Genomic DNA, 13,650 nt, shown 5'->3' on the forward strand with positions numbered 1-13,650 from the left:
GAGAGGAGTCCTGCAAAGCCTCTCCCCTCCCTCGCCATGCCTGGACTAGCCATCCAGAGGTGCTGGGGGGGCATGCTTTATATCACACTTACTCCTCCACATGCGAACAACTGGCAGGGTTGGGTAGGAGACGTACCTTGACTTGTAACGCCAATACGATGTTGTTCCCTAGGCTGGCTGTCACGCTCGCACGGATATCACTGCATGCAAAATTACAGAGAGTAAACCAACAAAACCCAAAACCAGCATCACGAGAGAAATGAGAAACACACGATCAGCATGGAACAATTCAAGGCACATTTCACGTTTTTAAATGGTGCCTAAATGGACCCCTCCTTCAGGATAGAAAAGGCTGGAGTGCTGATGAGTTTGGGGCACTTACTGTAGACAGAGAACAAATAACTAGACAGTTCTAATTTCAGTGCTGTCCCCTAGCCAGCTGAGTTTTGTGAATTAAAGCTTAATCCATCAAAATTGTATTCTGTAGCCATTCCACTGTGTGCCAGGATCCTGGTTCTGCAGAGTCAATTATTTATCGTGTTTATTATGGGAGTGTCTAGAGGCTAACTGAGAACAGGTCCCGTTGTGCTAGGCATTGCACAAGCACAGAATAAGAGAGTCCCCATTCCGAAGAGCTCCCACACAAATCTAAATCAATGGCACCATGATATACTGGATTATGTGGGAATCTACTTTTCTGGCTACTTGAACTCAACAGAATTCAGCCATTCTGCTGATAAAGACTGATGTAAGACGTAAAGATGCTAGGTAGGGAATGGAAATGTATCCAGTGAAGAGTGAAAGGGTGATATTGACAGACCCAGCCCAGAACACCGGCACTCACAGCAAGTTGATACTGATGTCCTTGAGAACCACAGCACACTGGCAATCCCTGACGACAACACTGGTGGTAAGCGGCAAATACTTAGGCAGCAGAACGAGAGCACTACAGTCTACACGCATGTTGATGGTGGTCAGGCCAGATAAGAGGACAGACCAGCTGCAGAGACAAACACACATTAAACAGACAGACACTCGCACTCAGTACAGCAACCCTGTGATCTGCTCTGTGTAAATGGAGGCTTGTTTCCAAATACAGGAGGTGTACATTGAGCAAAACCCAGTTTCCTTCCATCCCTGCCACCACTACTGCTCTTCCCACCAGCCAACTCACTCATTGTCCACCCCTCAAGGGCTCCTTGGATTGCATTCTGTGCAGTAATAACCCAGGGACAGATTCTGACACCCTGACTCACAGTGCATATTACCTCACCTCCGTGGGTACCCCCCCGATAGCAGTGGGAATAGACCATGTGAGCAAGGATGGCAGAATCTGGTCCTAAAGAGAGCAATGAAAGGTGCAAGTATTACATGTGTAGATTTGCTTTGCAGTGAGGACAGGTTGTAAATATTTTGATCCCCTTGAGAGGAGTCCACCCCTGGTTTTCCTTTAGACAATGTAGGGGACATTGTTTATAGGCTCCAGGCAGTGGCATTATTGAGTTAGTGCACACTCACCTCTGGTGCCCTGGGCTCAAATCCATGTTTACAGGAAATCACAAGTAATCAGTGGAGAAATTAGAGACAAATGACATAGGCTATTTAATCCATCATCTGAGATCATGGCAGGATTGTTCCCAGCAGCGGATTCACCGGTGCTTTCAGGGATCCGGTTTTAAATGACTCATGAAATGGGGTCTCCACTCCAGTCCTTGGGAGCTTATCCCCAAATCTTACAAACCTGGTCTAGCCAGTCCAGAAGGAGAAGGAGAAGGAGAAAGACAACCATCTGAGAAAGATCTAGCAGCAAGCCAAAGGGAACGAGACACACAGGAAATGGGGAGAAGCTGGCGGCCAAGGGAGCGAGAGACACAGGAAATGGGGAGAAGCTGGCCAGCCAGCTCTGCAGATCAGAGACCTGCTTTAAATTGACTCCTGTCATTGAGAGATTCTGAAATGTTAAAAAAATAAATATTACCAGGCAAAAAATCTGAATCTGGAACTAAAGTTGAGAGCGGGGAGTGGGAGTCACTATTGAAGTAAAAAGGAAGCAAATGTTGTAGGTTTTTTTAAACACAAACATTAGAAAGCTGGATATTCAAAGTTAAATTCCCACGTTAAAAAAACAAATGACCATTCTGAAGTATGGACATTTATTTTTGCCCACAGAGCCAGAGCGTGACCTCCAATATCACTGTTTGGACAACCTCCGGAAGCTTGGATCCAATGCTCACAGCAAACACGAAGCAGGGGCATTTCAGCAGTGACTCCCCAAAGTACGAATGCAGTTTACTAGACTACCCTACTCTTACCTTTAGAGTAATGACAGACTGCTGTCCCACTAAAGGGAAAAGCTACACTTGCCTAAATCATAAACTCATGCGATTCCTGTCTTCTTTAGGACCATATGGTCAATGGAAATATGCATTTGGCCACTTTGTGCTGAACAAAAAGCATACTGGGAACATCTCCTCTGCATGATCACTAAAGGGACCCGGGCTTCCAATAAAAGTGTGGTTAGACACCAAGTACTGAATCAACAGTGCACATTTCCAAGGCCCAGGACCTGCACGTTAAGAGGTTAGTGTAGTGATGAAAGGAAGAAACATGTCTGAAGCCAATGCCTTAAAATACACAGGTGCTGCCTCTCACGTGTGAACCACATGAATCCTTTCAAATACCTAAAATTTCTGCAGCCTTCCAAAATTTCATTCCAGACCCACTTCTGTTTAATCACATCTTACATACCCGGCACGCTGGCTAAAAGATGGGAGGCTGGAAAGAGCATAGAGGAAGATATAAGGTTATCAGGTGACTGTGGTATCCTTCTGACTGGTGGCCTGTTCTCAGCAGAGACCTAGTTCAAAGACTACAATTCCCAGAAGCCACTGATGCTGCAGTATCCGAGAGCAAAGTGACCAGAAGTACCATACATCATGAGTCCTCCACTGCCCTATTAGTGACCTGCAGAGCCACCGAATGGGCAGGGCACAGAGGTTGAGGGGGTTTGGCTCAAAGCCATTTGTTATTAGAGAGTCTAGTATCTTCAATTAATTTTTTTTGCTCTTTGTCTGATGTTCTCTGAGCCTTGTGGGCTACAGGGTCTGAGTCTCACCAAGTTTTCATCATGGAGGGGGATCCCAGGTGCAGAATTTTAATTTTTGCAAAGTTTTTTGAAGCAACATGATGTTTCCTGCCTCCCCACCCCCATCCACCCTCATTCAATTCCCTTCTACCATGGAAACGAACTAAAAAAGAGTCTAGCTCCACTCACCAAGTGCCAAGGATTTTGAGTTTAGCAGAAAATCCCACCTTGACCCCAACTCCAGGAACATACTCGGATTTCACTGGGAGCACGATGGCTTTAGCAACATGCAACCTGCAAAATGAAATCAGAGTAGGTCAGAAAGGAAACCAGGCCCAGATGTTCAGGGAGGCTGCTTCAGGGCCCCACTCATAACTATTATCTGCTGACCTGACCAAGAACACCCCATAACACAGTGACTAGGGCAAAAAGTTTTAAGGGAGTTGCCCTCTTCCCTCCCACCCCCAGCTCTTGTCCTGGTCAAAGAGTGGGGTCTCGACACACTACCATGGTACAGATACAGAATATTAATAGTGCAGAAGCCTTGGTTCTATTTTTTGTTACTCACCCATTGATAGCGAATAAGGTAATTGTTAATCCTGGGAATTTGAGTCTCTCCATTTCAGACCGGAAGAGGCCAGTTACTGACTCTTCACAAGCTGTAAAGAAAAATGTTCCACGAGACCTACTGTTTTGGACACTGAGCTGAAGTTGGATATAAGAGAAGGTGGTTTAAGTCATCACTTTCTCTAGTCTAATAGGCCAAATAGTCAGAGGAATCTTAGCCCAGCCTCTGATCTTGTGCTCTCAGTCAATTGTGGCTGCAGACTACAGGATTTAGGTGTCTAATGAACTGATGTATGGGTGCAGCAAAGGAAGTACAACTTCTGCCACCCGCACCTGTCATTTTGCTCCCATGTGTGACGGCAGGTGTAAAATTGTAGGTATGATATTACAGGTGTTTTAATACTCGATCCTAGCATGCTCACACATCACTCATTCAGAATTCTCAGTACTCTCAACCTAGCAAAAAGCGTCAGAGTTCAGTGCAGTGCACACCTTGCTGAAAACTGACACAAGATTAGTTTATTGGGTCTACTGTCTTATTCTGTTTCAGTCCATTGAAATCAATGGAGAGATACAGCAGTGTAAAGCTGCAGTAATAACGCACTGGTGCTGCATCAGGCCCATATCTGTGTTTATGGGAAGGGTGCTTTGCGCTCAGGGGCACCATACACAGAGCCAGTGGCTATGGAACCATCATTTGCATGGTAACAAGTTCAATGACCCTGATCCTTCACGACACACAAGTTGCACTGGAGCATGGTGGCTGCAGGGCAGATCTGATTCAGGCTCTACCAGCTCTGGTGCTAGCTGGGGCTGCACAGCCTGCCCTGGCTTACACCAATAGCATATCACCACTGAAAGACCTCTTGCCAGTGGAGGATTGAGCCTCCTCTCTTCATCCCATCCATGCCCCCCTCCATCCCTTTAAGACAGGGAATGTAGGCAGTTGGCCTTCATTAGATTTCCAGATGCGAGTGCCCCTGCACATAGTGACTTCTCTACTGGTCTTCTCCAGATATTTTGTGAGGCTTACACAGTTCTGACTGGCTTTAGCAGATTGGAGAATCTGGCCCAGAGACTTGCACAGTCCAAAAATGGCACAAATCCAGCAGGGACTCAAAGCAGCCCATCCATATGCTGTTCCTCTCAGCCTGACATAGCAAATGGGATCATCTCCATGAATGAAGAGAGCAAGAATGGAGTATGGCTCCCAGATTTCTGTGCTAATGAAAACTGTAAAGCATTTCCTTGAGTCCTTTGAGAAGCCAATTATTCAAAGGACGCGCAACCTGGCCCTTAACATTTGTGTCTGCAATTTCACTTGCACAGCTGTTTGCAAACACAAAAACCCAGATTTGCACAAATAAATCTGGGGGATCTGTAAAAACACCTGCATCTCCAGACCTACAGACATGACTTCACAGGCTGCTTTGTAAAGTTTGGCCAATAACGTGTTCTGGGGACGTTTTCATTTCACAAGGGACAAGACTGCCATGTTCCTTGCAGGGCAGATTATTCTGTTGCCTCTCTCTCTCTCTCTCTCTCTCAAAAAGGAAGAGACAAATACCTTTCTAACTCATGGGCAAGAGAGGGGTCTTCAGTGCAGTAGCCTGTCTGAATTTCTTAAAGAAGACAGGAGTTCAGAGGACTTGGGACTGCCACAAAACAAATCAGTAAATGCAAGAAGAAACCGAGCAGAAGTATTCAATAAGAGAATGAAAAGGGCCTGGTGAGGCAGGTTTTATCCTCAATTATCCTGCCACACAGTATAAAGATTGATATGACCAGAGTCACTTACCCTTTTCATATGACTCTCGAGGGACAATGCAGCGTCCTGTGCCTGAAACTTGCATTGGCATCAGCAGGCCACAGAGAACAAGGCCCAAAACCTTCATCATCTTCAGTCCTTGTACCTGCCGAGAGCATTCAGGATCAGTGCAATGTCACAGAGCAAAGGGGGAACCTGCCCGCAAAGGAGAAAAGGTGTCCAAGGAGACAGGCCCTGTCTATGCTACAGAAACTCATGCTCCATGGACAGAGTTACAAAAACGAACCCCTAACGCAGTCATGCTGCATCAGCACAGACTGGCACTTACATCAAGTATGCGGGGGCCACAACCTTTCAACACCTCTGTCCTTGCCTATACTAGATGCTAAGTAGTGTTTAAAAACATGCTAAACATACCTCATTTCTCCAGTGTAGACAAGGACACAGGGAAGAGGGAACAGAAGGTTAGAGAGCTGCCTGAACAACAGCTCAGACCAAACAGGAATACTAAGAAAGTACCTATGTGAATTAAGGACCGGAGGAAAGAAATTGTAGGCCTGATTCTCCATTGTGTTGCACCTCAGAGAGGCTTTATACCCATGCAGATTGGATAGCATTTCACACTCACTCTGCACAGAGGTGAATACTACACTATGTGCAGGGTGGAGAAAAGTGGGCCCAGTGCATCTAGTACAGAAAAATCACACTGGAATTTTGAGAAAGAACATACAGAAGATGGCACCAAAGCGGCTTCTTTGCCTGCAGCAAGAATTTACCAGTTTATTTTTCAGCTCCTGTTTGACGCCTTCAAGTATCACCAAGTTACATCTCCGTAAATGGACTTCCTACTTCCTCCTTGTCCATTGCTCCTTGTGCAAAGCTCAGCGATCACTGAGTAATGTGAACAGAGAGATGGAAGTTCTCAGTGGCCCATAGAGGTGAAACTGAGCATCCCACATTAAAACGCTTTGTTAGATAAAAGCACCTGCCACACTTGGTTCTGTACCCAGAATAATCTTCCCTAATAACATCCATATTAGGATCTGAAAGAGTTTCGGAGACAAACTGGAGGCACATTGAAAATCTCCTTAGAAGAACATGGAGCCCTTTTTACTGATCCATAAAAAATAATGAATTGGACCAAACTTGAAGTCCTTATGCCAACAGAGCAATGTGTGTTTTCCCTGAGTAATGGCTATGGAACGTAGCTCTAACAACTATTCACTTAGCCACTCCCCAAAGCACAGCACTATTGGCATGCCACACAAAACGCAACCAACAAAACTCATTGATGCGAGTGGTTCATTCCTGTGTTCTTGACTCATTATTGCCCTGCCAGGAAGAATCAAAGGATCTTTCTGGTACAAAGTGTCCATAATCAATCCATAAAGGTAACAGGTTAGAAAAAATAATTAATCTGGGCTAGTGGTCTCCTGTAATTCACTGTGACCAGAAAAATGCAACCCCAACTGAAATACCAAATGGCAAGCGCTGGGTACTCAGCAGGGCACCATGACAACAGGATAGGACTGGTAAAGGCCAGGAATCCACCATAAAATCTTCCTAAAGCTGAAGTCACAGGCAGTCAAAATCCTTCCTCCTCCCCATCCCATAATCACCGCATTCTTATCCACCGGCCCGTCAGATGGACTCCCAGGGGCAGGTTCTATTTCTCACCATTCTCTTTGTTCTCTACTAGCTTGGCCAATCACCCACAAATTAGACAGAGCAGCCCACCCACACTCAGCAACAGCATGAAACACACGTACAATTTGTTACCAACAGCAGACAAATTGCAGGTGCAACAGCCCAAAGCCTTCTCCTCCCTGCTGAACCCGGTAGGCACCCGACACTGGCTGGCAAACTCACTTAAATAGAAACTGCTCTGTGCCGAGTACCCAATCAGTGACCAAACTGATGAGAATCCCTTAATGCACAATCATATCAGGTCATACTAACCTCCCAGACAACATGTCGAGAACAAGCAGTCACTAAAGCAATGCCAACAGACTGAGGCACCATTTCAAGAGATGGGCAAGATGCATTGCCATTGTTTGGATTTAGCCAAAGTGGGAGCTAAAGCTTTCCAGGGGAGGCTGACAGTACCTGCAGCTCAGGAAAGGCCATTGCAGGTAGTCTAGAGGCAAAACAATTGCTCTGTAACCTTACTACATCTGAAGTGAGTTTTGCTTGACATGATTCAGGGGCCATACCCTCTAAGGAAGGACTCAGCACATACCTGGTACCACCCTTCGGCCAATGCACACCACACATGCGCAGTTTGCCTGAAAAGAAAAGGCTAATCAACAATATTTTCAAAAAAGATGGTTTTCCATCTGCTGTCCCTGCCCAGTCCCTTGGGCTCTGAGTATCAAACCAAGCTCTTTCTGGACCTCACACCATTGCTGTTGATAAATATCTTGCAGTTCTCAGTGTTGCTGGAGGGGACAATGATGTTTGAGCCAGGAAAAAACTGCAGTGGCTGCATTTTCCTTCGCAACACGGCTGAACTTCTCAAGCATTCATCTACCATCCACTCAACACCTGCCCATCAGCCACCTTCTCTAATTTCAATGCCTGTTTCTGTCTCTTCTGTGCATCAGTCTCCCACACTCATCCTTGCTAACTTCAATTTCCATGTAACCTAGGCCGCATATTCAACTCGGGCCTCTCTAGGTCCTCACATAGTGGCTATATCTAAATCTCATCGGTTCTTTCAGCCCTTTCCTATCCATCCCCACAGCTAAAACTCTTACCCAGGCTCTCCACATCTCATGTCTTGAATATTGCAACATCCTTTTCTCTGGTCTTGACAAATGCAATCTTGCCCCGCCCGGACCCATTCATAATGCTGCTGCAAAGATCGTTTTACTAACCCATTGCTGTGGCCTCATCACCTCTCTCTGTCATATCAAACATAAGCTGCTTGTCTTCTCTCCCAAGGCCCTTCATGGCCCATCCCCACTTTGTCAACTCTCATTCGCTATTGAGATCTCAACTCCCACCTCCAGTCAGCCCCATGACACCAGCCTCCATGGCCCACTTGTTACATTTTCCAACAAACATCTTCATACTGCTCCCATGCATAGGAAGAGTTCCCTTTAACTGTCTGCAAAGCCACCTCATTATCCTTCAAACTCCTCTCCCACAACGTCTACAGCAAACTTGACCATGCGTAGGCCACTGGTGAGCTGAGACCAGTACCTATTGTGCTGACCAATATTGTTTCTCTGTACTTCCCCCATCTATCTGTATCCATCTGTTATCTCCTATCTTCTACTCAGATGGTCAGCTTTAGGGGAAAGGACAGTCTGTTGTACAGCGCCTAGCACCATGGGGTTTTGGCCCATGACTGGGGCTCCTACACACAACAGTAATACAAAAACAACACCTCCTCAAAGTCTGAGATTTCTCCCACTGAAATAAATGCTAACAATGATGATTACCAATAGTAAATAACAAAGATCCTTTCAGAAATCAAACTCTTCATGGAGTAAAGCCCAGCCCAGCACAAGAAAGGAAGAATTGGGCTCAGGCCAATAGCAAAATGTCTGTGTCTACGAGAGCAGGACAGGTCCCTTTGAGGAGTTAATGGGGGTGGAATCAGAGGAATTCTCCTGCATGTCCACCAGGCTGCTTCCCGTTCTCCCACACCACAGCACACATGATGCTGTGTCTCTGGGGAATGCCTCTGCCAGTACAGGTACAAACACAGCTGCCAATTTTCCATGAGACAGGCGACATGCCCCATGCACCCAAGATCCCAAGGAACTGGTGGCTGCGATGTTATCAGCAGCCATTGTCTAAGCTCCATTCAGTGCCACGGTTCAAAGCCACTTCACAAACAATGGGACGCTTCACCACAGGGGGTACATTTGTGGCTAACGTTACCTCAACGAGCTTTGTACAGCAAAAGGCTCCCGCACAGCACAGCACAGCACTACTAACCAACCACTCACATGTGACACTGCATGGTAACATCACAGGCCCTGCAAATGGCCTTAGGGGAGAGTATATGAAAAATGTATAGCTATAAATCACAGGTAGAATAAAATGTCCATATGATTCACCATTTCCCTCTGCTGTGAATAAACTGCTCCATGGAGGGAAAACAAGGAGCATAGATCAAAAACAACTATTTCGGGGTAGGGATTTGCCGGAATCAACTCCTTCCCCCTCCCAATCTGAACACTATGCCCTGCATTTTTGGATCCACTTATGAACTCCTTGGGTGTCTCTGTCTGAAGAGTTAATTCCACCAAAATCTCTGTTTTGAGACACCTCAGACTATAGGGACGTTCAGATCTGAATCCAGCCCCAAACTTCATAGATGAGACTTCTCTCTTTCATGGACCCAACCCCTCTTCTCCAGGTGGGAAATCCAGCTTTGTATTCAGAATACATTGAGCCAGGCCCCTCAGCTCATGGCAAGCAGCACAACCCCTTCGATTTGAGTGGAGTTATTTAATTTGAGTGGAGTTATGCCCTATTTACATTAGCTAAGAATTTGGCTTGCTGTAATGTGTATACCAGGGATCGGCAACCTTTGGCTCGCGGCCCACCAGGGTAAGCCCCTGGCGGGCTGGGCAGGTTTGTTTACCTGCCGCATCCTCAGGTTCGGCTGATCGCGGCTCCCATTGGCCGCGGTTCACTGCTCCAGGCCAATGGGGGTTGCGGGAAGCAGCAGCCAGCACATCCCTCGGCCCGCACCGCTTCCTGCAGCCCCCGTTGGCCTGGAGCGGTGAACTGCGGCCAATGGGAGCAGCAATTGGCCAAACCTGCGGATGTGGCAGGTAAATGAATCGGCCCAGCCCACCAGGGGGCTTACCCTGACGGGCCACGGGCCAAAGATTGCCAATTCCTGGTGTATACTCATTTTCTTGATAACAGAGTGAAGGAGAAAATGAATGAAAACTAATACAGACAAACATCATGGGCCCGTTCCTCTTTCTTTCATTCTATCCCCTTTTGTTCCACAATTTGTTTCCTACAAAAGAAAATTGAACTCAGATGGATGTCTACTTCTTAAAATATTAAGATAATTGAACAGAAGCTGTTCCAATCCCGGCTAAGCTCTGAGGTTTGCCAACACACACAAGTTGCACCAGTTCAACTTAAACTGATTTTAAAATAGACTAAGTCCAAACCCTGTGTGGACTCTCATGCTGGTTTAAAACTGGTTACGGTGGTTTAGTCTGCAAGCCAGTCTTAAATTGATTTAAGTGTGTCTGCACACAGACCTGCACTAGTTTAACGCCATCATTTTAAAATCAGAGCTTTAGTTAAACCAGTGCAACTCTGGGCACGGACCAGTTCTGAGATTTGAGGATCTCAGTTCAAGCTCGGTACTATGGGTTAGAGGGTTTCGGAACCCTGCACAGATGCTCAGGAAGGAAGAGAGGACACAATGAAGCCAATGGGAGCGGAGACCACTCTAGGAAGCATTGTAAGTGTGGGTAAGGCACAGTTCTACTATTGTCCCTGCCACAGGCTTACTGGGCAACCTCGTTACCTTCACTATAGCTCAGTTTCTTCCTCTGGAAGAGGAACAACTTCAAAGGGAGTCATGAAGCTAAATCCATGAACATTTGGAGAAAGCTTTGAGAACCTTGGATAGAAGGAGCCATAGAAATGCCAAGTACTATTATACTGCATTGGACCGACTTGCAGCTCAGCTCAAGGAGACTATCTGCATGACAGACTATACAAGGGTTACCAAAAGTGTAAGAAAAGGAACAGGCCTTAGGCCTCTGTCACAGGGAGGTGCCCTCTACAGTGCAGGTGCCATGTGTCTGTAGTTCCCATCCCTGATCTGGTGGCAGGGTGCTATGCAGTGCAGTGCCCTCTCTCTCCTTTGTAAATGTCCTGCCTGGATTCCTCACAGCTAGCCCCATTCTCCCAGCACCCCTTCAACAGAGCCACAGGATTGGTTCATGGCTGGAGACCAGCCAAGCTTTTCAGAGAGGCCAGCTCTATATTTACTTTGATAAACTGGAAAAACCTGCCTGGCTAGCGCCTTTTGTTTTATATTCCCCATCCAAGCTCTGGGAGTACAAACGCCTGACATGAGTGCCATAGGGGTGTCACTGTCAGATAGCAGGGCCTGCCAAGGACTGCTCTGATGGGATTTCAGCCAGTGGTCCAGGCCCCGGTGTGGCTGAAGTACAGCTTACCCTGGTTTCAAGCAACTGCAGTGTACAGCAATTTACGTCTCCATTAGGGGGTCTAGCTGTGGGTAACCATTGGAGGCTGAAATTCCCAGTGCAGCAGGCAAGGCCTAAATCAAAGGCTGAAAGCGTGGGTACCTGCTCACACACTAGGCCCAAAATATCTGCATTTGTCTACACAAAACAGGCAAATGTGCACTCACATGGATACGTGTGGATAAAGGCCACAACTGCTCACCCACCTCTCATATCCTGGGACCAACACAGCTACACCAACACCGCAAATGATTTCTCCTGCAATCCATCCACATTATGGATTTTTAGCAAGAGTTCCTGGATGCAACTTCCTGTGTGCATCTATGTTTTACACTTAAAATTAGGTCATAAAGACCAATGAATCATTATGTATGGAAAAAAATTAAAACCTATAGGCTTGTTTCTGCTGCTCCCTCCCATTCACGGATGTGCCCGCTATGCATCTGATCCATCAGCTTTGAGTACGTGTACAAACCGCAGCCAAAATGTACCTGCTACAGGCGACATGCCCTGTGCACCTTGAGAGTCCAATCAACCCCCAAATGGGCAGATGGCCGTGATGTTATCAGCAGCCATTGTCAAAGCTCCATTTAATTCCAGAGTTCAAAGCCACTTCCATAAATAATCAGACTCTTCTAGGGAGAGCTATAATTGTGAGCTAGTAAATTCCAAGGAGCCCTGTGCAGCATAAGGCCCATGCATTGTTCTATCAGCTACTTGTGTCTGCCTCTGTACATTACAATATCCCATTCCCTGCAGATCTTTGACTTGGATAAGAATTTTTTAAAATTATTTTTTAAAGGGTGGGATTTTTTATCTCTCTCTCTCTCATCATTGGATATTTCCTTCCACAACATAACGCCTGTTCAAAAACCAAAGAGGAGAATAAAATACTTCCCACCCCCTCTCCCACAACAGCCTTCTCTCTATCATCTCATCCCTTCTTTATTACAACAGAAAACCGAAGCCTTCAAATGTTAACTCACACCAGCAGCCTTTGAGAATAGTCACATCACTGAGAAGAAGTCTACCCACAGCTGAGTCCTGAAATGCAAAAGGAGTCTCAGGTTCAAGTCAAGCACTGAGGGTTTTTCAAGCAAGCAGTCAGACTTACCGGATGTGTATATTGATGATGTAGTGGAAGCTGCCACATTTTATAAGTTTTCGTAACTGTTCCCTGGGGTGTCCTTCAGTATAATTACCAGATAATAAGCCTGGTATCCTTAGGAATCCAGTGCCATGGCAGAAGGGTCATCAGTCACTTAGCTCTCTTGCTGAGGATAGCTTCTCTCACCAACATAGCTACTGCTGCTCACTGGGGGTGGTTTAATCATGATGACTGGAGAGCTCTCTCCCATCAGCATAGAATGGCTACCTGAGAGATCTTACAGTGGCGCAGCTGCATCGGTACAGCTGTGCCACTGTAAGTTCTCTAGTGTAGACACAGCCTAAATATCACTGTTGTGATTGGATTGGACAAGACTGATACCGTAGGCATCCTAGTAATCTCCATCCTGAAAAGGGATTACCAAGGCAGAGAAGTGAGTGTTGGCTCGTGGTTTGATCAGGGAATGAAGAAGCATGATTGCTGGGGTCCGTTCTTGGCTCTGTCATTGACGTGCTATCCGACTTTGGGCAAGTGACTTCACCTCTTTTGCCTCAGTCCCCCTCCAACTGAAAGATGATTGTGATGAGTTACACACACTCCACATGGGAACAGAGTTACAGTTAGTCAGTGTTTGTAACTGTGATCGCACCTATCTCAAGGTTTTTCCTTTTGTAGTCTACAGGATTCTCTCCCTTAAAATGGATTGATAGCAGCAAATTAAACCCAAGAGAAACTCTTCACTTATTTGCAGTAAATCCCCCTTTTCTGATAGCTGATCCATGGGGAGTATAAAAATAATTCGGCTCATGTTACCCTCTCTTTAGATTTCAGTCAGAATTTTTTTAAGATCAGAAAAGGACGATACATGGCACAGGAACCTGGAAATATTGAAGTAACTTGCAAACATTTAATGGAAAAA

The 13,650-nt window shown here is 46.1% G+C and overlaps 1 protein-coding gene across 1 annotated transcript in view; it reads right to left on the reverse strand.

Moving 5' to 3' along the window:
- LOC119841559 overlaps positions 1 to 13,103 on the reverse strand; it is a 29,473-nt gene extending 16,370 nt beyond the window's left edge. The window contains exons 1-7 of the mRNA XM_038369047.2: positions 12,610 to 13,103; positions 6,197 to 6,311; positions 5,451 to 5,565; positions 3,654 to 3,744; positions 3,275 to 3,379; positions 845 to 1,000; positions 137 to 200 (exon numbers count right to left, since the gene is read on the reverse strand). Of these exons, the coding sequence (XP_038224975.1) occupies positions 137 to 200; positions 845 to 1,000; positions 3,275 to 3,379; positions 3,654 to 3,744; positions 5,451 to 5,550 (516 nt within the window). The 5' untranslated portion in view covers positions 5,551 to 5,565; positions 6,197 to 6,311; positions 12,610 to 13,103. The remainder of the gene's footprint in view (positions 1 to 136; positions 201 to 844; positions 1,001 to 3,274; positions 3,380 to 3,653; positions 3,745 to 5,450; positions 5,566 to 6,196; positions 6,312 to 12,609) is intronic.
- Positions 13,104 to 13,650: the final 547 nt, after the last annotated feature.

This window comes from Dermochelys coriacea, chromosome 13 (genome assembly GCF_009764565.3).
Source record: "Dermochelys coriacea isolate rDerCor1 chromosome 13, rDerCor1.pri.v4, whole genome shotgun sequence".
NCBI classification, from domain to species: domain Eukaryota; kingdom Metazoa; phylum Chordata; order Testudines; family Dermochelyidae; genus Dermochelys; species Dermochelys coriacea.